Source organism: Sciurus vulgaris (genome assembly GCF_902686455.1).
Source record: "Sciurus vulgaris genome assembly, chromosome: 12".
Taxonomy (NCBI): domain Eukaryota; kingdom Metazoa; phylum Chordata; class Mammalia; order Rodentia; family Sciuridae; genus Sciurus; species Sciurus vulgaris.
Genome location: NC_136473.1, coordinates 67,270,794 through 67,298,282, shown reverse-complemented (window position 1 = coordinate 67,298,282; position 27,489 = coordinate 67,270,794). Strand labels below are relative to the sequence as shown.

Here is a 27,489-nt window from a genome sequence, read left to right as displayed (position 1 = left end):
GGGCTGGTTAACTGGGCTCAAAAAAAACACTAGTGTTTTTTCCAACAGAAGGATAGCTGTAGCAGTTTCTATCAATATTAAATTTTCAGGAAGCTGTCTACATTTACCCCTTATATACATGGACACAATTAGTTTTAAAAATCAGATCAATCTGGACCCAAATCTCCTGAACCGTATGGGTCTTTCTACTAATGAGTAGTTTAATGATCTGAGAGAGTGGAGAGGTAAAGAGTATAGAGGGGTTTTTAAGTTTGCAATTAAGTTTTGAGATTTAGTACAATGATTGTCAACCTAAAATTCCCTCAAAACAAATTCTTAACAGACCATATTAAAGATAGAGGTCAGCTCAAATATACAGGAAGTCTAAAAGAAACATAAAAGTCTATAACAAAAGTACTCAAATCAATATAAAGGAAAATTATATATAAAATATGAAGAGAAACAATAAACATCTAAAACTCTGTCCCTGACTCATGATACAAATGTAATTTAAGTCATCAGCTATTGTCTTTAATAGTTCTAATATTAATAGTAACTACAACTTCCTTAATATATACTACGAGCCAAGGATGCAACTGGGCCCATTAAGCACACATGATCTCATTTAAACCCTACAACACCTCTGCAATTTATAAGTATTGTCTATAATTAATTTTGTAAAAAATTGAAGTTCAAAATGCAATTAAAAATAAAAAGAAGAACCAGAGTATGGATTCATAAAGGTCTGATTTCAAATCCATAAATTTTCTACAAAACCACTTTGCTTTCTATAGAACTGAATTCAGTCAATCCTTGTTCCTATTTGCAGATTTCTACAAATATGCCAACTGGCTAAGATTCATTTCTAACTCCAAATCAATACTCATAGAGCTTATACGGTCATTCACAGACATGTGTACGGCAGTAAAAACATTTGAGTTGCCTGACACACATGCATATTCCCAGCTGAGGCCAACAAGGTGTCTCTAGGCCTTCTTGTTTTGGATAGCATATTATGAACAAATGGCCTTTCTCCAGTCTGTTTAGTGCCAGGTTTATTGCATTTTTATGCTTTCTGTTGGTGATTTTACTGTTTTAAATGGTCCCAAGTACAGTCCTGATAAGTAGAGTCTGGCATTACTAAGCACAAAAAGGTTGTGGTGAGCCTTATGGAGAAAACACATGTTAGATGAACTTTGTTTAGGCCTTAGTTTCAGTGGGATTGGCCACGAATTCAGTGTTAATGACTCAATCATAAATAGCAAATGTCTTTAAACACAAACATTCATAAACAAGGTTATATATTCATTAGTTGATAAAACATGTGGAGGCCAGAGGTTCACAGGAACCTATTCCTGCCTTTCCCTTAGGAGCAATGGTTCAGCATTTCCTAATCCAATATTCACAATGACCTCATAGAACCTAACTATGGTGAATAACAAGAAACAACTATAATTCAACTGAAAACATCCCCCCTCAAAAATGTTCACTTTGACATTTTAGTAAGAAATTTTCCTGCTGTTATTTCCTTCAAAAAATACATCATTATTAATATGCAGTCATCACTTATCTGCTTAAGAAAAAGAAACCCTTTATTGCCATTCTGTCTAATGGGTTGCAGCTATTCATGTGTGACTTCGCTTAGAAAATTAATTTCTTCTTAAAAGCAATTTGGGTTTCCAGTGTGAAAGTCTAATGTAATTAAATTTCATTTCTTATTACTAGAAGTCATGGTTACTATTTAAAGATGATTGTTTTGTGAGAGAGATTATGACTTTTAAACTAGTCAGTAATATATAATTTGAGCAAAAAAAAAAAAAAAAGATTTTCAGAGGAAATAAGAAAAGCATCAGCACAAATTGGAACTCTTACCTTTCTTGCCCAAGTCAGAGATTTTATTGAAAAAAAAAAAAAAAAAAAAAAAAAAAAGAATTACAGTACTTAAAAATTCAAACAAGGACAATTCAGGGTTGAAAGAAAGAAAACCTGAAGGAGTCCATTGTCTTCAGTAAAATTTTGAATACAAAAAAAGGTAGACCAGGAAAACAGTTCATGGCCCAATGCACTAGTTCCATGATAAACACACATATAGAGTATTATTTCCATCAAGTGAAACTTAATCACCTTTTTACAATTTAGAGAGGGAAGGCAGCTTTTAGTATGGTTAAGCCATGTATCATCAATACCATGAAGCTAGCCTATCAGTTGTAATAGCTTCTATAAAATACCACAGTGAGATTGCAATAAGCCTAGAAAATGGGCTACAAATCCCAGCTATGCTCAAGCAAGCAGTGAACCAAAAATAAAAATAGGTAAAATTGAACCAAGAACTAGATAGCATTCATCTAGATTCATGACTGATAAGGCAAAGTTCATAGGCCAAGGTTTTAAAATGACTTATTCAGATCTAAAAGACAGTCATTATACAAAATAAAATAAAAGCATTTATGAAATTCAGAAAAAACACACACACACAAATTTTCACTCCAAAGACAGCACAAAAAAGCTTAGTTACAATTACTAAACACCAAATATTGTACCATTAAATATCACTTTAAATATGCAAAAGAGACTCAAAGTTGTACTTTATCATTTTTAAATCTCTCCAGTTTAGATAAGCAATCTAAAAGGAAACATCACTATTTCTGCTTAATTTATTTAAGTCTTTCAGATTGTAATAACTTTAAGCAACGACAATGTCAACTTTAAGTTTCTTTTCCAAACATATTTAAGTAAGTCATTAAATGCTGAATTAACAATGAATCCATACAATATAAAAATACACATATTAAATCACATTGACTTATTCAGTTATTGGAATTTAATAAAAATATTAATCATTTTAATAAAACCACTTTAAGGAACTCAAGTGGCCTGAACTTAGTAGAGTGTCTAAATTATACCATCAATAGCAATGTTACATTTCCCCCCTGCTTGATGAAAATGAGCTCATGCAAGTATTTCTGAAACTCACAGTGACACATATGGTCTGCCATTCAAAGGATGAACAAGCAGCTCTCACTTTTAGAAATGACAATGATTCAGAGTCACACAGTATTTGTTAAAATACTAGGTTTCACATGATTTCATTAAGCTCTAAGCCAAAGTAATAATTTTGATGTATTTCAGGTATCAGACAAAACAAATCACTTAAAAGATAATTGCAAATGAAGAGGTAATACTAAGTGATTCTACTAGTGCAGACTAGTTATCACTGTGCTTAGTTTAAGAAGTAGGATGATTTTTGTAGTACAATGAAAACTATATTTAGAATACAATGAGTTTGCAATACAGAGCAGATTATCCAAGTGGAAAGGAAACTGAACAAAATACAAACTCTAGCAAAGATTATCAACCTTACCTATTACTTATCTTAGCCCTTGTTATAATACCCTGAGTAAAATGCAAATATTTTAAATAATGCTGGTTATAGAAGACGTCTCTAAAATTAACCATAGGTGTCAATGCATCACGTTATTTTATTTACAATAACCAGTTATGTAAAAATTAATGCTTAACTAGTAACAATATAAACATTAATGACTACTTAGGTTAAATTGGAAGTTTTTAATTTTCTAGCTTTTGTTAGCATTTTGGCAAAGCAAGTAATACATGAATGGATTCAATGTAAAAAAAATAAATCATAAGAGAGAAAAATATATAAAATTTACAGTAGTTTCTATCCACCCTGGGTCAACCTAGATCTCTAGAAAGCCTCCCCAATCAGGTTCACTGCTGACTAAAAGGAAGAATACCAGTCCTCCAGCAAAAACAGCCCCATCTTTGCATCAAAGAGGCTCTCACTTCAATGATATTCCTCCAGGGAAGAGGACAGGAGCCAGGTTCCCTCGAATGTCATTCCCCAGATGTTCAAAACGTAACTAATTTATTAGCATTAGAAGATTTGGTTTATAGGGGAATCTCACTGGTCCAGTTTGTAGCCTACAAAAAAATGGATTATTTTTAAGTATAACATTAGAATATAAATAAAGGATGAGGATGTGGCTTTTTATTCCATAGAAATGGAAACATTTCCAAACATGACAATTCAATAAAAAAAAAAGCATGCCTACCATTGAAGTTTGAGTCCCTCCAGATTTTTTAATATTCTTTGAAGGCATTCCATGAAGGCGACTGAGTCTGGCTTGGAAACCTAGAAAATCAAAATACTCAATTTAGAAGATTCTACGATCAGTGGTGCATAGAAGGAGATCCTATCAATAGAGAATTAAGAGTATGTTGTTGGTGAAGGTGAACACCATGAATATTACTGGGGAAAAAAAATGCAAAACTCACACCTTAAAAGAACAGAGGCCACGGCTAGCAGGATTCTAATGCAGCCAGCACTCAACTGTCTGTTTAGACCTTAAGAAGGAACATTCAGGACATTTTGTTTTCTTTCAATTCACATTCCAATCAACAGTTTCACGATGAGCCTAGTATAAAAGCCAGTAAATTTTTCTAATAATTTTTAAAGCCAAATAGTTGAGTTAGTGCACTTAACAGCATGTATCTTTAAAGTATATGTTTACATTCTCTAGTATCCATTTTACCCTAACCTCCTTCAATGAATATCATAAGACCAACCAAAAGCTCATTGTATCCACCAGTAAGGAAGGCTACTGACCTCTTCTGCCTGGATGCGACATAAGAGGAAAAGAACCAGTTAAGATACTTTCAAAGACAGGATCTGGTAAATTTTTGTCTAGTTCAGTAGGATCTTCCTTTTCCCACCAGGGCACAACTCCAGTGATACCACATGCTCCACCTGATTCCTTTTCATAAAACCAGTCACTCTGCTCGTCATCACCTGTGAAAATACAAATGATTTCCCCCAAAGATTCAGTTTTAGCATCCAAAAGTGTAATCTGAGTTGTGTGATGAGAAAATAATAAAAATACATCCAATAAATATGAATATAAGTATGTGGTACTTGTCCTAAATTTTTAGTATAAGAATGTTCAAGTACTGCATGGGACACAGTTGTAATAAAAAGTTGTTTTTTAACTACAATTCAAATTTAACAGTGGATCCTGTATTTTATCTGGTAATCATACATATAATCAAAAACGAACCTTTTACTCTACACCACAGGTTGTGGCTCAGTAGTAGAGGGCTTGCCTAACATGTATGAGGCGCTGGGTTCAATTCTCAGCACTGCATATAAATAAACAAACAAAAATAAAGGTCCATTGACAACTAAAAAATTATTTAAAAAAACAAAGAAATGCTTTCAATACCAGGACAAGCTCAGCCGTCAACAAAAACACAAAATACTATTTTGGAACCAATTTTTAAAATGAGAAAAACAATAATAAACTAGCAAATCCTTTGGCAAAAACTGAAGGGAAATTCATGTACGTTACTACCTATACCACATTAAGAAAAAGACAAACCTTATCGCCTACCAGGAATTAAAAGGTATAAAACTGTAGAAATTGTTCTATGAAGCTGATAATGGTATATAATTAGCTTAATTTCATGATTTGAACGGAATGGAAAGGGAGAAACAATCATAAACAGATGTGACTAAATGAAATTAATCCAATTAAGTTCATTAAGAAATAGTTTGAAAAAGTTGATTTTAAATGAAAACTGACAATACCAGTTCCTGAAGAAACTAGATCTACTGTCTATAGGCAAAATATTTTCTAAAAAAGAAAACTACTTAGAAATGTTGACTTTTTTGAATATTCATGAGTGTAATCATGGGATAATGAATGATCAATTTAAAACTCAGTTTGAAATGGGGTAGTGGTGAGAACCATGAAATGGAGTATTAGTGAGAACCTATATAAATTTTTTAATGATTAAGAGCTACATGAAGAGATAAACATAAAATGCATTTTAAAGAGACAAACAGCATTTTGAATATGACCTTAAGAGTCATTAAAGTCTTCTCCTCATAAAGTCACCACTATTTCTGTTTTCTAAGAGGGTTATGAACTTTTTTTCCTTTACAGAAAGAATTTTCTGATTTTGAAAACCTCTGGTTACATGGATTTTTAAGGGAAAACTAACAAACAAAAAAACACCATATTGAGCTTTAATTGAAAATAATTTTATGAGAAATAGTGGTGTTTCAAATGAAAGGAGTGAAAAATTAAAAGCAATTATAAAACTAAAGTCACTAGTTTTTTTCAAGTGAGGAATAAAAATTGATTTTTAAAGCAGAATTTGTAGCACTTAAATATTAATACTTTTACTGAGCATTGAGTTAATAAGAGTTACATTACAATGTCATGTCAATTTTCTTAAAAACAATAAAAAACAGGGAGTTATATGAAATTGACTACTGTAAATCTTCATTCCCATGAAGAAAAATATTGCTCTAAAAACAGGAAGTCACTGTTTTTTTTTTTTTAAATGCGATATACAACTTTATGCTTAAAAGGGAAATAGCCACTGATTAAAACTTGGTCAAGGAGTCAGATAGACCAATTAGAATTCTAGTATTATTCTGTAATACTTCAACTGTATTAGTGTAAATTTTCCTCATGGAAAAAAAAAAGGGGGGGGGGACTAATAGGGTTTTTAAAGAATGAAATAAGAATTTCAAGTAAGACGAATGTAAAAAAGCACTCAGCAATGTGAAATATAATAGTTCACAATAGCATATTACTGCAACTCACTTGTTTTCCAATGACAGTCTTGTCAGAAAGTTATTTTTTAAAAAAGCTTTATTATTTCATTCCATTACTAATATCAACATTTGTAATACAACCCTGAGTAAAAAAAATCTATAATTTAATAAACATATTCAAGATAGTTAAGCTCATTTTGTCCCAAGGTTCAAACATATTTCAGACAAAATCTCACTTTTAAAAGTCTATGATCTTTAAAATATTTATGTATCTACTTATTTGGGCCATATGATTTATAAAAAAGAATTATTGTTTCATGTATGTTATTTACATTGGTAGGAAGATGAATAGATTAAGAAAACTGTGGGGAGCTATTACTTTGTCCCTTTTTTTCATAACATCATTAGATGATTGATCATTTAAAACAATAAATTTGTTATTTTTTCACTTAGAACTGTCTCCTGCTAGTGTATTCTTAAGAGGGAGATAGTTTTAAATTTTTTTTTTTCAGTCGCAGATGGACACAATACCCTTATTTTTTAATTTATTTTTATGTGGTACTAAGGAGCAAACCCAGTGCCTCGCACGTACTAGGCAAGTGATCTACCACTGAACTACAACCCCAGCCCAAAACAGGAAGACTCTTAAGAGAGAAAAACCAAAGTATTCATAGGTATTAGCTTTATTTCATGATTTGTATGGAGTTTAAAAGGGAAACAGTCATGAGCCAACTGGACTAAAATAAAATTAATCCCATTAAAGAAAATCCTATCCCCTTTTTAAGGTATTCATATTTTTCATAGCTTCAAAATACTGCCAGGTTGAAGTGTGAAAAGCTTCAGGAAGTTCCAAAGATAGAAAACATCTAAGATGTAAGACATTTCTGTTTAACAGTTTATAATATTGAATTCATGGAAGTCATCTAATTACTTACAAACTGAATAGGATGAATAAATGTCACAGCTGAATAAAAATGACAAATGACTTGCAAATCCACCCTATGAATGCTTAAACAGTTTTAACTATATTTGGAATCAGGTGGTGAATGAGAACCAGTGTCTTGCAAACTTGCTAAAAGAGACAAAATGGAAAAGACTGAGGTATGTAAAGCTTTCTCAAGGAAGATAATCCTCCCTTAATATTATTAGTGTCACATACTAGCTTTGAGGGATAATCAATTACTTTAGGTCAGGAAGATAGGACCCCTTCCACATCATGTAAAAAGCCAGCTACAACAGCAAACTCCAGTTCACTAAGCAGAATGTATGATATATATGGATTGCAGTTATCATCTTATGAAATAACCAGTAATAAGCACAACTTTAAAATGAAGATGTTTTTCCAAAGAGAAGAAAATCACATTTCAGTACCTTGTCTTCCCTCATCATTGGTAAACAAACCAGCATCAGTGCTGCTGAGACTGCTGGAATCACTGTAACAAGAAGAAGAAAAAAAAAAAACAGAAAAGAAAGAAAAAAAGAAACAGATCAAAAGAACAATTGATCTCTCAGTTGTAAAATTTTAAAGAGACATGGCAGCTCAGAGATGGAACTTAAACCTGACAAAGATCTGAAAGAAAATAAGATGATTTTTTTTTAATCAAACTGCAAATATCCTGGTTCCATTAACTACAGAGCATATTATTTTTGGCACATAAAACCACAGGAATCTAATGGGACCCTGACAGTAAGCCAGATGTGACTGCAACGAGGTGCTGACACAATTGATGCATTTTATTATCTGCTTTCATCAAATGTTCACTGCTCCTTTCTTATGCTGTGCAATTCTGCTTGCTCCTGAAACACCACTGCATGATAAGATGAGAAAAGTCTCAATCAAAAGCAGGCTAAGATTTTCTTCAGTACATGAAATACAAGGGCCTAGGATGAAATTACTTTTCATTTCCACATTTGCAAATATTCCAGAAAAGACATTACTTAAGGATTCACAACAACTCCATTATTTCACATGGAGGAAAAAAGTTTAAGATGGTGACAGTCCGTTAAATCAAAGTTAAGGTCACCCAGAACAAAATGAATATTACCAATATTAAGAAGGGCATGTAGAAAAATCACATGGGTTCTCATTATTTCCACAGAAGTTGGAAAATATGATGACACATGCAACATACAAATTAAAACAAATATTTGACCAATAAGAACAAACTGCCATTATTAGTTTTAGTAGAGCAATGCTTAATTGATACTCCAGTTAAAAATATCAAGAAATAAGAATACTTAAAGAGAGGTTTGGCTGCTAAAGAAATTTTTTTCTTTTAAAAAATATTTTGTACTGTAATTCTTAATTTTAACCAAACAGTAAATTTCCCCAAGGTGATTTTTTTTAATTAAAATACTTCTTCCATTAACATCTAGAATGATGTAACCTATTAAAAAGGATACATCTTAACTTGTTATATAATATCTAAATTGAGATCCTTAAGGTTAAAATTATTGGTGAGATTTAAATTCACACATATTTTCTGAATAAAAACACCAATTTTCAGTTTTTATTTATTTTTAAAATGCAAATATTAACTAACAAACGGTAAAAGAATTTGGTCAAGAGGCACGTTCTTCTAAGGAGCAAGGAATTAGAATCTTTTTAACTTTCTTCAAATTAAATGAATACATGAAACTCCCTATAGTATACAATTGGTAATAAAATAATATTTTCAAGGGCATCAAATCCATAGTCTTATTTAAAAACATGCTTTCTATGCATAGTAATATTACAGTACTAAAAACACTTCAGAAACTTTATCTTTCTGCTATTTAGCAAGTTCAAATTACTGTTGATCATTTTCCTGTATTTCTGTTGTCCCTATCAACATAACTCAAATGAAGGTCATTGCCTCTGGCACAATTTCTTTTGTAAAACTCTTGAGGCCAAATATATTTAAAATTCAAAATTACTCAAATTTTAGAAAGGCAAACTCTAAAATCTAGGGTAGCAGTCCATAATCAAATCTATTGTATTTTTCAATTGAACAAATGAATATGCACATTAAATAGAGGTCAAAGTCTACCACAAATGAGTTAATTTTTCACAGCTTTTTGGAGTTCAGATTTATAGATGATGAATCCATGTGCTATTTTTTGGTACCATGATCTTCTAATCTGAGTTCAGATTTCATTCTACATATAAACCAGGTTAATCTTTGCAAACTATAAAAGGATGACTAAAAGATATGTGAAACCCTGTAACGGAAAAAGGACTTTAAATAAAAGCAACGGAAATGCTAATAAAATATGGAGTTTACTTAAAATATTTATCAATATTGGTTCTATCACTGTGACAGGGTACCACAATAAAGTATATGATTTTAACAATAAGGGAAACTGGGTGTGGGGTATATGAAACTGTGGTATCCATGAACTCTATGAACTGTCTTTGCAACTTTTCTATAAATTTAAAACTATTTTTAAAAAGTTTATAATATATGCACACAGTCACATATAAATTATAAGAAGAAATTCCATTTAAAACTCTGAAATTATTACCTTATGCTTATTGGATTAAATTTAGATTTCAAGGCTTTCTATTAGTGGGTTTCCATCTAAATTTTCCTATCTTCAATTCTGATCTTTTTTTTAATGTTGTTTCCAAGCGGTATGTATAGTTCTCCTCTTCCCAACCTGCTCACTCTCTTAAAGATTCAAGGAAATAAAAATTCTCTTAGAACAGTTTTTAGTCTTTAATGAGCCTTGTCCAACTTTGAGATATTTTTTACATTTATGTACACAACATATTTCCTTATTTAAGTTTTACCTCCTTGATATCTAGCTTGTTGCTCCATTTACATCAAGTACTTCAGAATAAGAACTTAAGAGAACAAAGGCTTTTCATTTTCAGCAGCTAATGGTCATTGCAACTAATCTCTAAGGATATCTCTTCTCTCTCTCTCTCTCCTTTTTTTTTTTTTTTTTTTTGGTTTGATTTTTATAGCTAGGACTCAGATGAGAATATACTGCATAACTGTTTGTTGAATAAATGTATTCCTGATCCCTTTTCCTGGAAAAAGGGATTGGTATTAGTGTACATGTACACGCTTACTATTTTTCTATGACCGAAACCTGGGCATTATGTGAGAGTATCACCTCCGTAACACAGTCAGTCTACTTCCCACTGATTCTACCTTTTAAAATTGCTCCCAAAAACTCTCAAATATTCCTTTTCCCTTATGAGCACAGCTATAATTCACTTTCCACTGGACAGACTGAAGGTCAGTCGAAGGTAAACAAAACACTGCTGCCAAGATTATGTTATCTTGATAAAATGTAAACCTAATTGAGTTTCTCCACTGCTAAAAACTCTTCACTGACTTACCATTACCTATATGATGAAATATAAACTATTTGCCATAGTACATAGGCCTTCAAGAAATGTTATGGGCTACAGCCGCCACTTTATATTCTAGTAATAATGAACTACAAACATTTCCCCAAATGTACCACACTGGTTTCAAAATACATGAATTTGCACAAGCTGTTCCTTATAACCAGGGATGCCATTTCCCTCTTTCCTTTTCACTTTGCACACTTGTGAACAAGTCTTAGTTCTTGCTTTAAAGGTGCAGCTTCTTTAGGAAGTTTTTCCTCAAGAGTACCTTCCACACAGCACATTCCATTTTAGCATGTCTGGCTATTTCAGCCAGGAGGCTATTGGGGAGAGTCTGAATTATTATTCAGGTACCAGTGAATATTGCATAGTAGTTTATGAAATGTTTGTTAAGTCTGAGGCACACAGACAAAACACAGAGTAATGTCGTTCTTACAAGTCAGCTCCAAGAAAACATAGAGACATCTTTCTATAATTAGGTAAACTTTGGCTATAACCTCAAAAAACACCTACACATGCTAGGAAAATTCCTTAAATGTTCCCCCAGAAGGAAACCACAGCTAATCCTTAAATGGCAAGAAAAAACCATTATACAGAAAAGTGTAAAATCAGAGGAAGCATTTTTTTTTTTTTTTTAGGAATGAAAATATTCTATTTGAAAACTTGAAACTGGGTTGTTAATTGTGGGGTAACTTGATCATACCTAGTAGGTACTCAATTTTTTTTTTTCAAATGAAGGAAAATAAATGATGAGAATTTCATCTCATTTCTGTTCCAGAGCAGATGTCCTATGAAACAGATCAATAAAAGGCAGACATATTTAAAAGAAAAAGAAAAGGAGGAACTTGAAAAATCTAAGTGTGAATAATCCAGAATCAAGAATGTTATGTCTACCACCATACACTCTTCCCCCCAGCAACTGAGCAATATAATTACTTTTAAGACAGACTGAGTGGTCCTCAGTCACAACGGCCCAATACTGGGATACAAGTAATTCCTATTACTGTAGAAAAATGATATTTTCTTGAAAGAAAAGATTTCATGAACTTTTCAAATTCTTCCAGAAACCATTTTTTTTTTGTTTTGTTTTAAGTAAATTTTACTTCTTTAGAAAAATAACACAAATAGAAACTATGTCTAATTAAAGAGCCCTTCCATTAGCTCTTGCCAGGTTCTAATCAGGTCTTTAATCATATTTACAAACACAACAAGAATAAAAATTATATCCATATCCTATAATTCACATGATAAAAATGACTCAATTATACAAATTAAAAATCAAATACTTTTTCCCAGCTGATATTTAAGGAATGCTTTTATTCTGGTTCATAGTCATTTCGTTTTAAGAACATATGCATAAAAAGATGAACAGTGTCAACATTGCATTTCTTGCAAGTAGCATCAGTTCTGTGTGAAGTCAAAATAATCACTTACCTTTCGATGCTGTAAAAATAGGACTTAACAATTATCATAGTGGTACACCTGCTTCCTAGAATGGATGTATTAGACTAACTGCCAAAGGATTGTTGCTTCTTCCACTTTTCTAATGACAAAATCATACAGACCATAAATTAGGTTTTTAGATTATCAATGATCAAAACACCTACCAAGTTATTACTTTAAATATCAAGCCATTCGTATGTCAAAGTGGTATAAACTTTTGATTCTCAGGAATCAAGAATGAATCACGTACTCCAAAAAGCACCAAAGGCTAAAACTCTATAATTAACCAAATAAATAATTATATATCTAATTCTAAGAGTTACAAATGTGCTATTATTCAAAAGTACATTCTTTCCCGCTGAAAATCCATTTCCTTTTCTCTTTGTAGCTGAAAATTAAGTCATTATAATACAATCAAGACATTGTGTAAATCAAATAAGCAATTTTGCCTGGTACAAAACATCATAAATTATTAGGAAATATAACCATAGTTAAACAGTAATATCACTATCATCATTACAATTTATAATTATTTTAAAATAGAATTAAAATATAAAACACATTTAACCACAAACACTGTAGACAAATATTTTTATATTTAGAAAACATAAAAGTCACCTTTCACTCATGAGCTCATCTGAGACTTTTTGCTCTTCATATTCCATTTTGTCCTTATTGGTCTGGCTTATTTCCTCACTTTCTAAAACCACTCCTTCATCTTGGACTTTTGGTCCTTGTCTAATTATTTTCAACTTCCTTTTTTTAACTTTATTCTTGGTAAATTCTTGATACTGATAAGCTCTATCATTGTCCATGTCCTGGTCTCTACAACCTTCAGGCAGCTGGGTCATGGTCCGTTTGTTAGAGATGTCCTGTGGGAGATCCACAGCCATGCGTTTCACCTTTCTCCTCCTGCGGAGAGTTCTGTTTCCCAGGTTGTCCACAGAAAAATCAGACTCATGCCATAGAGGTCTTTTCCCTCGAACATTGTTATTTAAGTTTGATGATGGCCTGCGTTTGGCCACTAACATTTGGTCATCAGAGTCGCTATGATCTTTTTTATTATTATTGTGATTTTCTCTATAATCCTTGCTTGGTTCTTCTAAACTAGAATCAGAGCCTTCACTTAAGCAGTGACCAGTCTCCCATGGGTGGTGAACATTGTAAGACCTCCGCTTCCTCCCTCTCCTTTTCCTGGCTTGGCGTTTCAGAGGGCAAGAAATACTTCGAGAATGGTCTCCTGTTTCAGCTAATCCACCTCGTGCTTGCTCTGAGCTCTCTTCCAGGGCTGAGACAAGGTCGTGAACCAGCTCCTCCATGGTTCTACTGAAATGCCTACATTTTTTTAGAGAATAAAAAAGAAAAAAAAAAAAAAGTAAAGTAACTCTTAACCATATTTAGTCTTCTACAGAAGATGATTCACTCTAAATTGGACTAAAATTTGGTCATTACAAAAGGTTTGAAAGCTACTTAATTTTCCTATTCAGTGTATTACCATTTCAAATATTCCGATTCCTTTTAAAGCCTCCTCTTGCATAAGTTCTTTTATTAAATACAGGAAGTTCTTAAAAACAGAGTAAACATAGTATCAGCAACAGAACAAACAGCATTTTTATATTTTTACTATGTAATTATGGAAAGGCTCTTTCAGCTTGGAATCACTGTTCCTTGTCTATTTCCTTCCTTTTTCTTGAACCAGTTTTCCTCAGAGCAGAGAAAACTTTCTCAGTCTCCTCCCTGCCCACTGATTTCTAAATGAAGACAGAAGCAAGAAATCATCTACTTACCACATGGTATACCCAATCACTGCTACAACGCAAGAGACAGGCAGAAAGACAGGTATTGTCAAGATTTATAATACACGTAAAAAGAAAGTTGAGCCAAAGACTAAGCACATATTTAGGCCACACTAAGCATACAACCCAGTGAAGCAGAAACTGTTCACATCAAAACTGGAGCCTCACTAGACTAAAAGGGCCCATCATTAATTTATTCTGAAGTAGTCTCTGAGGTTTTTTAGTCAGCAAGGATAAGCATCAGTCTTCTTTGGGAACTTTAATAAATTATATAGTTCTTTCCAAACTCAATTCCCCCAAATTTTAAATTAGTAGGTATGATACAGAGCCTAGATATATTATTTTATTTTTAAACATTACACATAGTTTGGATATGTACACCTTTCATATGAAGACGATGGGCAGTCATGTCTCAAATTGAGTTCTAAAGGCACACAGGGATCAAAATATTCTCAAGTCTCTAGGGGCCTATACAGTTCCAGGAGTCTGTTAGCAAGGGTATGCAAACTCTTCAGCAAAAGGTCACATTATACATATTTTAGGCTTTTTAGGCCATTAGGTCTCTAACAACTACTCAACTTGTCATTATAATGCAAAAATAGCCACAAGCAATACATAAATGGATGAATATGGTTGTGTTCTAGTAAAGTTTTATTTATAAAATCATGTAGTGCCTAGCCTATTTGATGACCCTTGATCTATTGTCTTTATAGAGTCTTTATAATTTATAATTTCAGATTTTAGCAAATTCCCTATAACGACCTGCAACTATTCCTTTACATTTAATGATAACCTAAGGAAAAAAAAATATACATCATGATTCAACTGGATTTACCATTCATAATATTATATGCACATACAGTTTTAACACTTGAGTGTTTACTGTTTGTCAGGCCCATTTCTGAGTTTTTTTTCTATGTTCTACCTCATTTTCACACAATGATCTTATAAGGTGGCAGATGGAAAAAACAGATCTCCTTCACTAGATGATATTTAAGTGAAAGAGACAGGATTCAACTCAGTCTGGTTCCAGAGCACCAATATTTATTCAACTATAGACAAGAACTACCCACTTCCAGTATCCAGTCTATATTTTTATGATTAATTTAGCATCAGGCAGTATTACATTAATTGTAATATACATGTCCTCTATATAAAAGCCAAATAACCAAGCATTATATTGTTTTGAATAGGAAAAAGGAGTGGGAGACTACATCAACACAAAATATATGGTAGTATAACTGGTGAAGGCAGAATGAGTAGAATAAGCTCAAAAAAAAAAAAAAAAAAAACCCTAAAATGGTTATTAGTAGAGTATATATTGTGAGCAATTACATAACGCAGCATTGCCTTAAGGTTGATGTGAGTTTGTCTTTTTCAGACTTATCTCCTTTGGCAATCTGAATGTAAACACACACACACACACACACACACGTCTGGACACATTTTTCAAAAACATGGTGGTTCAAATACATATTTTAAATATTTTAAATAAAGATCACTTATGAGGGTTCTGTATATAACTCTGGTTTCAGAATATAGAATTAAATTAATAGAAATACAAATCACATAGGAATTGGCATGAAGTCAAAACAGAGGCTATAACTCTGACTGCACTGATAACCGAATAGATCTTTTTACCATTACCTATATGCTAATAATTGCCTTTTTGTTTTCTCTTAATGCAATGCATGTCTTGTTTTTTTTCCTTTAACACCATTTTTTAAAGAAATGTGTCTGAAAGACCTATTATCTCCAAATATAATATTGTACCTTTCAGAAAATTTACTTGAGGCCAAGTCTAACATGTATTAAAATAAGGATCCTTTCTCTAAAAGACTATCACCTGAATCTGGAGTAACTTTCTTTTTGAAGATAGGACATCCTTACCAATGGATGAATAGTTAAAAACATTAAAACATGAAATTAACTCAATGGATGAATATAATCTCCAAATAAAAATGCAGTTTATTTTGAGGTTTATTTAGTACTCTGTTTCAGAAGAAAAAAATTTCATTGAAGATGTAGCTCAAAGTGCTTGCCTAGCAAGCACAAAACTAGGTTCAATTCCCAGCACTACAAAAACAAACCAAAAACAAACAAAAGAAATAAAAACCAGAAAAAATTGGTAGTCTTAACACTGGAAAATGAGTTAGCATACTGCATTCAATCCTTTGAAATTGGACACTAATTTTTGTTGAAAAAGTACTACTATAACCAAGAAAATATAACCAATAATATTATCAAAATGAAAGCTTTCTTAATCTCATTAAAATTGTCAGCCTTATTCAATTTTATGTTTCTCTCAAGACAAAATACATTTAAAAATTTTAACTAGAAGAATCCAAATTATTCCATAAATCATTCAAATATGAATCAACTAAAAATTACTTTTAAAAGTTTCTTCCAAAATTTTATAAAACTAGAGAAACATTTAATATAAGTGCAATTCAGAATTCAAAGCACTTTTTTCCTCTACAGTACCAAAATGCTTCTACTAGTTAATCCCAATCAAAGTCCTATTAATGAGCCAATAATATTAGACATTTAATGTTAAGCTTAAGCTGCTTCACTAACATTTCACAGATAAAATGGGTATTGATTGGACAATAGAAATAAAAACAAGATACCAGAGAGTGAAAAATAGCTGTTTTATTTCCTTTGCTTTAGCAATTGTACTGACACATCAGCAGACTGCTGCATTCAAACACTTTAACCTAATTATTTTAATTCCTTAAATAATACCTTTCCTTTTGGAAGGGAAAATCTGGGAATATAGAACATTTCTGTATAAATGTACACTTATTTAGCATATATACAGTCTGTATGAACTAAAGCAATTTCAGTGAAATTACCTAATTGCCTAATTTGAGGTTTTTATATTTATATTTTTTAAAACAATGTCTCTTCATTGGGACTCATTTGGAAAGAAACTGGAATAGTTAACACTGGTATGACTGAAACAATGGCTCATTAATAGTCCAAATGAGCAGAATATCCCCAAACAAAATTATATAATCCCACCATCCATAGAAATTTTAAAACAGGAAATGAACAGATGAGCACTTTTTGGCAGGTGATATAATACTGAGCAATATAAAATGTATGATCAAGCCAAGATTTGATATGCAAGTTTTACTTCAGAATTTTTGGCCAAAGGTCAGTCTGTCTTTTTCTAGGCAATACTAAATATCCAGTGAATGAGTGACTTGCTACCCTTGGGTTTCTTACCACCAGACTCTTCTTACTTCAGAAAAAGGTCTCCTTGAAAATATATGTTTAAAAGTCAGGAGGAGGAATTAATGAAGAAAACATTGCATTAGTTCAGGGATTTCCTTCACGTGTTTCTGGCTTAAGAAATAAAAATCAGGAAGCTACTTAGTTCTAACATACTGCTTATAACTCTCCAAATGATAAGATGTTGACTGATAGCTCAATATCTCTAAAACTGCTATTAAAATATAGATAGGCGGGGACAATAGGAGTGAAGAACACCCAGAAAACAGATCCCCCCAATAACTAAAAGTAAACTATTTTATTACTAATTATTGTTTTTGAAGCCTCTCATCAATACCTGCTACTCCTAAGAAGAAAAATACAGTATGTATAGAAAAATTGATTGAGAAATATTTCCTTGCAGTTGATACAACTATATAACAAGAGGATATATATGTTTTTGCTAAATAAACCCAACAAATTCATTAAAAAAAAAAAATACCTTCCAGATATAACTAAAAAGTAACCATTGCAACTACTGAATACCTCGTTAAGGAAAAAAAATCAAATACTCATCACTTAGTATATGGTAAAAATCTTGGCCTCCCTAAAATATGTATAATTTCTTTTACAAAGTTAAGTAATTTTTTTAGTGAAGAGCTAAATATGAGTTAAGTGCTGAGCACTTCTTCTCTTCTACAAAGTTGAGTTATTTTATTGGTGGGGAACTAAATGTAAGTTAAGTACTAAATGTAAGGAAGAGATGAGCACTTCAATTGGCTATCAGTAATTTAAGTGGAGAAATAACTACTTTTGTGTTTGTATGAATGCAAATTCTGTGTGTACAAAAGTAACCCTGTACACAGTCAACAACTATGCTGATGAATGTATCTATGAGTACTCATAAAATTTAAAAGTCATAGAATTATATCCTTCAATATCATCTTAGGTTTTACTAAGACAAGAAAGGTTGGATAGAAAAAAGGATTAGTTGGTCTTAATCGTACACAGCAAACAGCCAAACAGTACAGATAAAAATCAACACACAATATGTGGATTATGACAATGGGTGACTAAACATACAAACAGTAAACCTTAAGAAGGCTACACCAAGGGCCAAATTTTATGTCTAACACAGCATGATCTTTAAGAATTTTCTTAAATTTAAGGTTTCTTCTGCTCATTAGAATTTATAAATTTCCTTCCTTAATAGTACCATTATTAATCAAAATAAGTCTTTATCTCATTAGTAATTTATTAAGAGACTATGTCTTCAATTTTCTCCTTTCATATATTGGGACATTGTTATTTCAGGAAATCAAGAGTAAACCTAACACTAAAGTTAAACCTTAAACTAGTATAGAAATTCCTTGAACTATCCATGCAAAGTATTAATAGGAAGTGACCTTTTTTTCTCTTTTAGAAAGAAGTGCATTAGGGTGGGGAAACCTATATTTTTCTGAGATGTATAAATGATTAGTTGCAGGTTTATATTAAAACTAGACAATAAATATGAAATAGAATTCTCTACAGAAAAAAGGCTGGGAGGAAACTACAGAACATGTGTTTTAAAATCAAAACTATAAACCTGGAATCTAAATTCTGTTACATTCATTAGCAAAAACGCCTTAGACAAACTACTTATCTTCTGATTTCTGTATATTCACCATAAAAACCAGCATAATTTCTACCCTGAAGGCACTGTATGAGGATAAGAGTACTTAAAGTTGAGAGAAGTTATTTCACCTTTCCACAATCTCTACCCTCAAATAAGAGAAATGGGTCACTGAAATAGCAAGTCATTCCACTTTTAAGGTACAATCTTACCATGAGTCCTGAGGCTAATATAGGAAAAGTAAAGGCCTTTAACATTTCTGGGGTCATGAAGCATTTCAAATGTTGGGATGTTATGGGACAACAGACATACAAAATTGTTGTATAGTTTGTGGACTCTCTAAGGACTCTATCACACTAAAAATAGGTCCAAAGTTCTTTATTAAAAAAAAAAAAATCATGTATATCTGATCTAATATAAAGATATAAATGAAAAAGAAAGGACTAAAGAAAATAATCCTCCCTGGTTAAGAGTCATACGGTTCGTCATCAAACTGAAAAACTCATTTCCCCGAATGGGAACAAAGCTCCACTGACTTGTATTCAATTATAGTACTGCTGGCAGCTGCTTTGTCACCTCTGTCACCATGGGGAACACTCAAGAAGTTTTCTTTTCCCCTTACCCCAGGAACTTGTAAACCAAAACATGATTTGCTTTAAGGGAAAAAAAAGTCTAATTCTACTTTTCAAATTAATGATTTAATAAGGCAAGCTCATTTATTACTTAAACGATCATTCTCTTGATTTTTTTGTTTCATTTAATGATTTTAAGATTCATTTGAAACTTTTATTTCCTGATTGCTTTCAAAATGTAAAGTATTAAATTTAAAAAACAGCCTAAATGAAGCAAAGTCAGAGTCTAAATCAAACAATACAAGAAATTTAGAATGCAAAAAATAATTCATTCTAATTCTTGTGAACATGCATATCTTCAAGTACATCTTAGGTAAGCTTTTGGGTGGGAGGGAAATGAGTCTTGTTTATTGATTATACGTCGTAACTACTCAACAAATATTTACTGAAAATATGCTGAAATCCTAGATTGGGAATGAGAAGGAAAACAACTGAATTTTAATTAAAAGTATCTACCATACTGCTTGACATAACAGATTTTTAAAAATCTGCTGGATGAACAAACCAATGATTGACTGAATGTACAAACAAATAACAAAAGAAAACTATGATTCGACTAAAAATTTTAGACAATCTGGATATCAAATTTTCTGCTACTTTAACAAGACACTGTTTTTAGTCAAGTAAATGAGAAGATAAAGGCAAATTATCAAAGATGGTTTAAAGGACGCTAAGAAGTTATAACAAAATTGCTTGCCCAAAATTATACTGATTATTACTTTCATTCTTAATTGAAAGAGAATCCTAAGTCAAGTAAACTTGAGACTAGGAAACCAAATTCAAGACAAAAAAAAAAAAAAAAGAAACCCAAAATGCAATTTTTACTATGCACTTTTCTAGACCCAAAGAAAATCGAAACGCCAAATAGGAACAAAATTACAGAAACAAACGTTCAGAATCCATACAGTTTATTTCAATGGCTTAAAAAAAAAAGGCAAAAAAGAAAAGCCACATAAGTTAAATAAACAGAATATCATAGTTCAATAAAGAAATAATCTACTTTTAAGCACTTGATGCCTAAAAATTAAGAAAACAATCTCCACATTGGAGAGAATGTTTAAAAAAAATATTAACAGAGGAGTTAAATACTTCAGGTACTCCTCAGGGATCCAGGTTGCTTAACAAATCTGAGAGATACCATATGTTATTCAGATACTGAGGCAGTATACAGCAGGGTGGTTAGGAATCTTCTTTAGCTACACATGAATCATACTGCATGTAAAACACTTAGGTAAGTAAACTATTTTCCCTTCTGTGTCACTTTATCTAAAATGCAAAGAATGATGTTCCTACCTCAAAAGAGTTACAAGAGGTGATGGTAGCAACCTCAGCAACACTGGGATTTCATTACTGGGAAAAAACAAACATGTATGGTATATAACTGTTGTTCAATTAATGAAAGATTCCATTTAAGAAATATTGAATGATTGGACAGCTGTGCACATAAACTAGAAAATAAAAGTTCTAGTTCTCTGTAACACATTCATTCTGTCAAATCAGGTACAGATTTTTTAAAAATTATTCAAAACACCAAGTGCTACGCACTATGTTCTACTCTGGTGCCAGCACAAAGGAGTTGTATGCCAACAAGAAAAGTAGGATAGGTTCTTCAAAAGAGAACCAAAGGAGTTTCTCCATATTGTACAGAGGTACCTACTTTGGATAGGGGTTGCAACTGAGAGGGTCATATTTTTTAATTAAACAGCACTTACCCTACAAATCAATAACACCTTAGTAAAAGCATACCAATCTATATAGCACATTCATCTCCCTCCTTACAAAAAAATGGTGAAATATTATGAAACACACAAGCAGAATAAACTATGGAGTGGTGGAAATGTCTTTTGTTTCGTATGGCAGTTACACAACTATATACTACTCTCAATACTAATAAAGTTAAGTATTTACGAACTGTGCTTTTACTCTATGCTAATTACACCAATTTAAAAATAGCTCATTTTGAACGTGATGCTTACTTTTCTCACTGGAAAATGTGAGAATTTAAAAGTAGCTTAATCAAATAAAATGAATACAAAGTGAATTACAAAATGAACTACAAAATAATCTTTGGATAAGATTTCTTTTAACTTTTCAGTTGTAAGAAATTTTAAGATCACAGACTACTAGAATCCTTCATGGATTCAGAGAATTCCTCAGAATCTATCTGTGTTCTGCAGCATCTATGAATGGACATGTATTTTAATGTCACATTTCTTTCACCTGTTGGTAAAAAGTTTATGTTTGAGGACTATAAGAAGTTTCCTTGTCTGTTTCACTGATTTTCTTGTGCTTACTTGCAGGAAAAAGGTTTGGGAGAAAAACAGGACCTACATCATAGTTTTCAACAAGAAATTCTAAAAGTCATTTTGTCTCTCTAGTGCTAAAATGTGCAGGGCAACTTTGGACAAGCCACTTAAGTAAATATCCTGTGCCTGTGATAGTCTGGTATCACTGACTGTCATACAATAAAGAGTAAATTGTGAAAGCACTTTGAAAAATTAAAGCAATACATTATCCCAAAGTGTCATTGGTGATATGATACTATAGACATACTCAAACCCCAGCGTAATCCTGGCATTTATGGGTGTTCCCAAACAACACCCATAACATCTCCTTTGAACTAGAATGGTATATTCAAAGTAGTGGAAAATGGGTAGATTATTCCCCCCATAAAGGGTGGGAGTGGGAGATTAAAGTGATTATCTCCTTCACTACTAAACTTCCAGAGCTCTAGATTTCTGGCATTTGATTTTACAAGAAACTTGTTATGATCTGGCAATTTTAGCAGGGGTGTTGGGAATAAGACTGGAGTAAGATAAAGCACTCCTGCCCATAGTTTTGTCAATAATCAAGGAGAGATCAATTGCTCTGTAATACAGAAAGCTTGACCAACTCCCCCCAATATCCTAAGTGTTACACAAGCCATCACCAAGCATTTACTGTATTTCTGAACAAATCTTCAGCAGACACCAAAATGCCTCCCTCAAACTGCGTCCATCCCAGGCATGAGTGAGGGCAAGGCCTACAGGTCTTCAGATCATCCATCACAACTCCCTCCCCCTTGGATTCCAGGTCTGGCGGCCTCTGGCCAACACATTTCCTGATCTCCCATTCCCGGGGCCGCCAGCCTCACCAGCTGTTCCCGGCGGCAGGAGCTCCGATCGGTTGGCGCCCGGCGGCCCCGAACATTAACGACACCCAGGAGCCTGGCCTCGTGGCTCAGGCCCGAGAACAGACTTCAACTACTACAGCCCCGGACACTTCCAAAGAGCAGTTCAGCATTTTGAGAAGAGCTTCCGGAAGCTGGCTGGAGGCGGAAACCGGATGCTCGGAGCAACCATAATTCTCCTCCCCACTGCTTTCCCTTCTTACAGGCGCCTCTTTTTACTCCTAAAAGAGATAGAGACAGATGTTAAACTTTGTTGCTGCACCCAAAATTCATAATTATCAATTTAGTGCCCTTAATTTTGAAACAGGATGAAATAAACGAAGAATGAGCGAAAGTGGAACTCCCGGGACTGGCCTGTGGTTTCGCCCGGTTGCCAGGGAGACCGATGATAACACCAGTTGCAAACCCCTGGCCCAGGGGCCATGGCCACGTTAGCCCGGCTGCAGGCTCGGTCGTCGTTTGTAGGGAAACAGTACTACTATAGGAACAGGTAAGTCGTGAAGAGAGGGATAGCACAAAGGGCTGGCTGTCTTTAGCCGCTTATCCTTCAGTGGAAGTTTACCATTAACAAATTTCCGCATTCAGTACCCAGTAATGGGTGCAAAGAGAACCAGAAATTTAAGGTAATCTTAACCATACAAGGAGATTATAGATACGGGGAAGCCACGGATACTCAGGTTGATTTGAGGAAAGTCCCAGCGTAGATAAAATCTAAAGCAAAGTGGGTTTTCCCCCTCCTAGACATCATCATAACGCAATTTGATGAAATCTGTCTTCTCCTTGTTGAAGGTTTAATGGCCTTGATGCAGTCACCCAGGCTCCCTAGCTCAATGAGTCCCCACTCTATCTAGGGATCTGAGCCTGTTATGTCACAAATATCATGGAACTCAACTGTTCTAGGACTCATTTTCTTAAAGTGAAAGTATCTGCACCATTGTGACAAGCTAATTAGTGCCAACATATTAATTAATAAAAGAGGGCAAAGAAAGACATTAGCCCCTTTTTCCATCTCCTTACACTCAAACTTCACATCCAGGAAGAAGTTTATTTTAAAAGTGACCCAGAAAAGCATTGACCCAGGAGTTTCTCCAACTTAAGAGAAACTACAAAAATGTTAATTAGACTGTGATAGAATGCAGTGATGTGGCAGACCACTAGAAAATAAGATATAATCTTGCTGAGCTGTTATGATTTTAATATTTATCTCACCTATCACACTATTTCACTGTGTACCTTTTGTAGTTATCACAATTCAATTTTATGTTTTCGTGAGATAATATGTATTTCTACTCTTAAACTCGAAGCAGAGATAATGACTCTTTTTTGCTTACCATTGTTTTAATCTCCAGCTCCTATCATACTTCCTGACAATAACTACACAATAATTATTTGTTGAATAATTGCATTAATGAATCTTTCAATTGTTAAAAGTAACATACTAAATAGCTAGCTAGAAATCTATTTAGTATTCAGAAATTATCTCTTTATTTTGCATCCATCTAGAATGTATGTGGCAGACCCTGAATTTATTTATGACATAAATACATAAATGAATAAATTCTATCCCTTATGATGCTCACATTCTAGTATGGAATCTAGATATTTTCAAAATAATTGTGCTATAGTAAGGTTAAAAAGGAAACAACTAACATTGAGCACTGATTATACATGAGACATTACACTAATAACTTTCTCATCTTTGTCTTTTGATTTTCACAATATGAGTTAAAGTATTAATCTGAATATTTAGACCTCTAGAACAGTACTCGAGGGAAGCCTGGTCAAATGCCATACAAGAGCAAAGGAACTAATTTCTCTTTACAGATTTCAGTGTCAACCTTCTCCCCTATCTCCTGGCTTTTGACAATGGGCATATCTTCCTAAACTTGGAGATTGCCTGGAGAAACGTCGAATGCTATGCAAAAACCATGATGATAATAAACTGACATTCCTAACATTTTGTTTATAATTACTAGTAGCAATAATACTTTTGGTTTGAAAGGATTGTTAAAGAAATGAAGGAAACAAAATTCCAAATTTTGCCTAATTTTTTAAAAATCAGAGTATTGGTAGTTTAGGGTAAAAAAATAAAATATTAATATAAATGGGAGAGTAAACAGTAATTTCCATCACAAAGTGTTGTCATTTCCTATCTATTATTGACTTGGATAATTCTTCCTAAAGTTTAACCTTGGGAACTTGTTGAAAATGAAAATTCTGATTCAGTTTGTCTTGGTGCCAGAGAATCTACATTTCTTACAAGAATTCATATGAGGCCCCACTTTGCATGAAAAGAAAGACTGTAATTAAGGAACTGTATATGAGCTTTTCTTACCTTTAATTATTCAAAGTCCTTATGAATTATATATATGTGTAATATATATGTAATTAATATAATAATAATATATAATATGTGTATATATACCTTAATTACATGAAACAAGGAAAATGAGATTTAGTTAGGTTGAGTAATTTGTGCAAGGTCACACAACTACAAAGTATTAAAGCCAGGTAATCTTACTCTAAAACCTATGCTGTATATTATGACTGAAGATTTCCTTCCCACTAAACTGGTCTGAATGATTAAGTGACATCAAGCACCACAATCCAGATGTCCAAAGTGTCTTGAGTATATTGTTCCATTAACATGTAGGAAACAGTTGAAGGAAACAGGGTAATTTCTTCTGTGTTTCTTTCAAAGTCTTCTATGTCCATAACAAAGTAGTGACAAAAATGCTACCTGATGATGGTCACTAGAATGTTGCTGAAGTTGAAAGTGGAATTTCTTGGGAAAATAAATTGAGGTTGATCTTTTTCATATGTTGTTTTCTACTTTTAAATTCTACTTGTAATATTAATATTGATTCTTCTTTATCTGTTAAGACTTAATTGTAGCATTCTACATTTTTCTCATTACCTACCAGAGGCAAATTTTAGAATTTTTAAAAATCAAAACTTATGATGGCTTGTTACTTTTTAAAATTCATTATTGTTACATAGGCTTTTCACATGTCACTGTATTTTAAGCTACTTTTAAATTCTTATTCTTCTATCAAAATTTCTTATGTATAAATTCTATTTTATTTTAGATTTTACAATAAAAGAACTCATTTCTGATATTTCATGTGTGAACTTAATGCATAATAATTAGATTCTCAGAACTGTATGAATTAAAAATGCACTGACTAAACATTTCCTTAGCATGTACTATGTGCTCATCACTGTTCTAAATATTGAGTATATAATGGAACAAAAAATCTTGAGGAAAACAGAACATCAACAAATGTTTATAATATTTCAACTTGAGATAATATTTCACCTTGGGATAAAGATAGTGAAAACTATAAAGAAAAGTAAGTTGAAGAGAGGAAACAAATATTCTGTTTGTTTGGAGTGGTCAAGGAGGCTCTTGTAATCACATGATCTTTGTGCAGAATCCAAAAAAAAAAAAGGAATGATTGGGCATACTGGATATATATGTAGGGGAAGAACCTTGGTGAACTTCAATTTCAACAGCAAGTATAAAAGCCCTGTTGTCAGAAACCTGTGTTGAGGACAGTGGAGAGCAGAATGAGCAAGGCATAGGTTAGAAGAATGTGGGCCAGATCATTTGGGACTCTTAATCCACATAAAGATAAAGAATTCTACTCTGATTGAGAGGGGAAGCCATGGGGAATTTCAGCAGAGGCTGACATCATCTTTCTGTCTTTAAAAATAAATAGTAAACTCTGACTTATTTTTAAATTGAATAAAATATTTTGCTTTTGTTTTTTGTTTTCCTCCTCCACTTTCATCTTTATTAGTTTAACTTTGTGACGTGATTTTGTTTCTTAATAAAATTTTAGTCAAATTTTTTCTATAAATGAGAAAATAAATAATACTTGAAATAATTTTAAGCCAGATATACTTTTCTAAAGATAAATAAGCAGAAATATGCCTGATACGTAGAAAATATTTTTAAAAATTGACTTAAGGGAAAATTGTATGTAGGGGAATGTGAAAAATATCAGTTGTTGAGGAAGAGGTCTAAAAATTCTGTTGAAACAACTGTAGAGATAAGCATCCATCTGTCAAATTTCCAGATCTCTAACCACCCAGAAGGGAAATGGAATAGAGGTAATGTAGGCAGAGAAATAAATATTGAATATCTACTATGTGTAGAGCACTCTGTTAAATGGTTTAACAAACATTATTTGATATTTACAGTACTCTTATGAGATGATTTTTTTTCTTATTCCTACTATGCACCTAAGGATATTAGATATAGAGTAAATCATTTGGCCAAGATCTGGTGAAATGTGACCCATTTCAGACTGAATTTGAATTTCTAAAAGGGGTGTTTAAATCATTAAGTCCTTGCATGGAACTAAGTGCATCAAATGCATAAGATCCAATCTGCCTTTCTGAGGTCTAAAATTGAGGAAAAGAAAATATGTAACACAGTGGTCTCTAGTAGGGATTCATGATTTCCCCATGTTCTATTACCCTGTATCAATCTGAACTATAATTCCCCAAAACTGGAATTTATTATTCATATAAATACAATTAATTCTTTTTCTATTCCATCTGATCATCTGACTACAATTCTGTGTTATTAGTCTGGTAAGTTGAATCAGTATCCTTCAATTTGTTCAATATCATAAGCTACATAAATAGCAATTTTGTTGAATAAATGAAATCTTCCTCTGATTCTGTTACAGCTGAACTTAATTAT

General features: G+C 32.6%; 2 protein-coding genes across 7 annotated transcripts in view; one reads left to right on the top strand and one right to left on the bottom strand.

The window, feature by feature from the left end:
• The window catches only part of GPATCH2 (G-patch domain containing 2), a 187,174-nt gene extending 164,243 nt beyond the window's left edge, over positions 1–22,931 (bottom strand). The window contains exons 1-6 of one of the 3 annotated variants that reach the window (XM_079107159.1): positions 22,740–22,930; positions 12,966–13,682; positions 7,934–7,995; positions 4,607–4,789; positions 4,053–4,132; positions 1,885–3,921 (exon numbers count right to left, since the gene is read on the bottom strand). In XM_079107159.1, the coding sequence (XP_078963285.1) occupies positions 3,889–3,921; positions 4,053–4,132; positions 4,607–4,789; positions 7,934–7,995; positions 12,966–13,682; positions 22,740–22,795 (1,131 nt within the window). In that variant the 5' untranslated portion in view covers positions 22,796–22,930 and the 3' untranslated portion in view covers positions 1,885–3,888. Of the gene's footprint in view, positions 1–1,884; positions 3,922–4,052; positions 4,133–4,606; positions 4,790–7,933; positions 7,996–12,965; positions 13,683–22,739 lie in introns of those variants that run through there. The other 2 variants (XM_079107157.1, XM_079107158.1) reach the window with 2 other exon arrangements.
• A 166-nt stretch (positions 22,932–23,097) lies between these two features.
• Positions 23,098–27,489, top strand: part of SPATA17 (spermatogenesis associated 17) — a 279,874-nt gene continuing 275,482 nt past the window's right edge. Inside the window, exon 1 of one of the 4 annotated variants that reach the window (XM_079107176.1) lies at positions 23,098–23,265. In XM_079107176.1, the coding sequence (XP_078963302.1) occupies positions 23,198–23,265 (68 nt within the window). In that variant the 5' untranslated portion in view covers positions 23,098–23,197. The remainder of the gene's footprint in view (positions 23,266–27,489) is intronic. The other 3 variants (XM_079107174.1, XM_079107173.1, XM_079107175.1) reach the window with 3 other exon arrangements.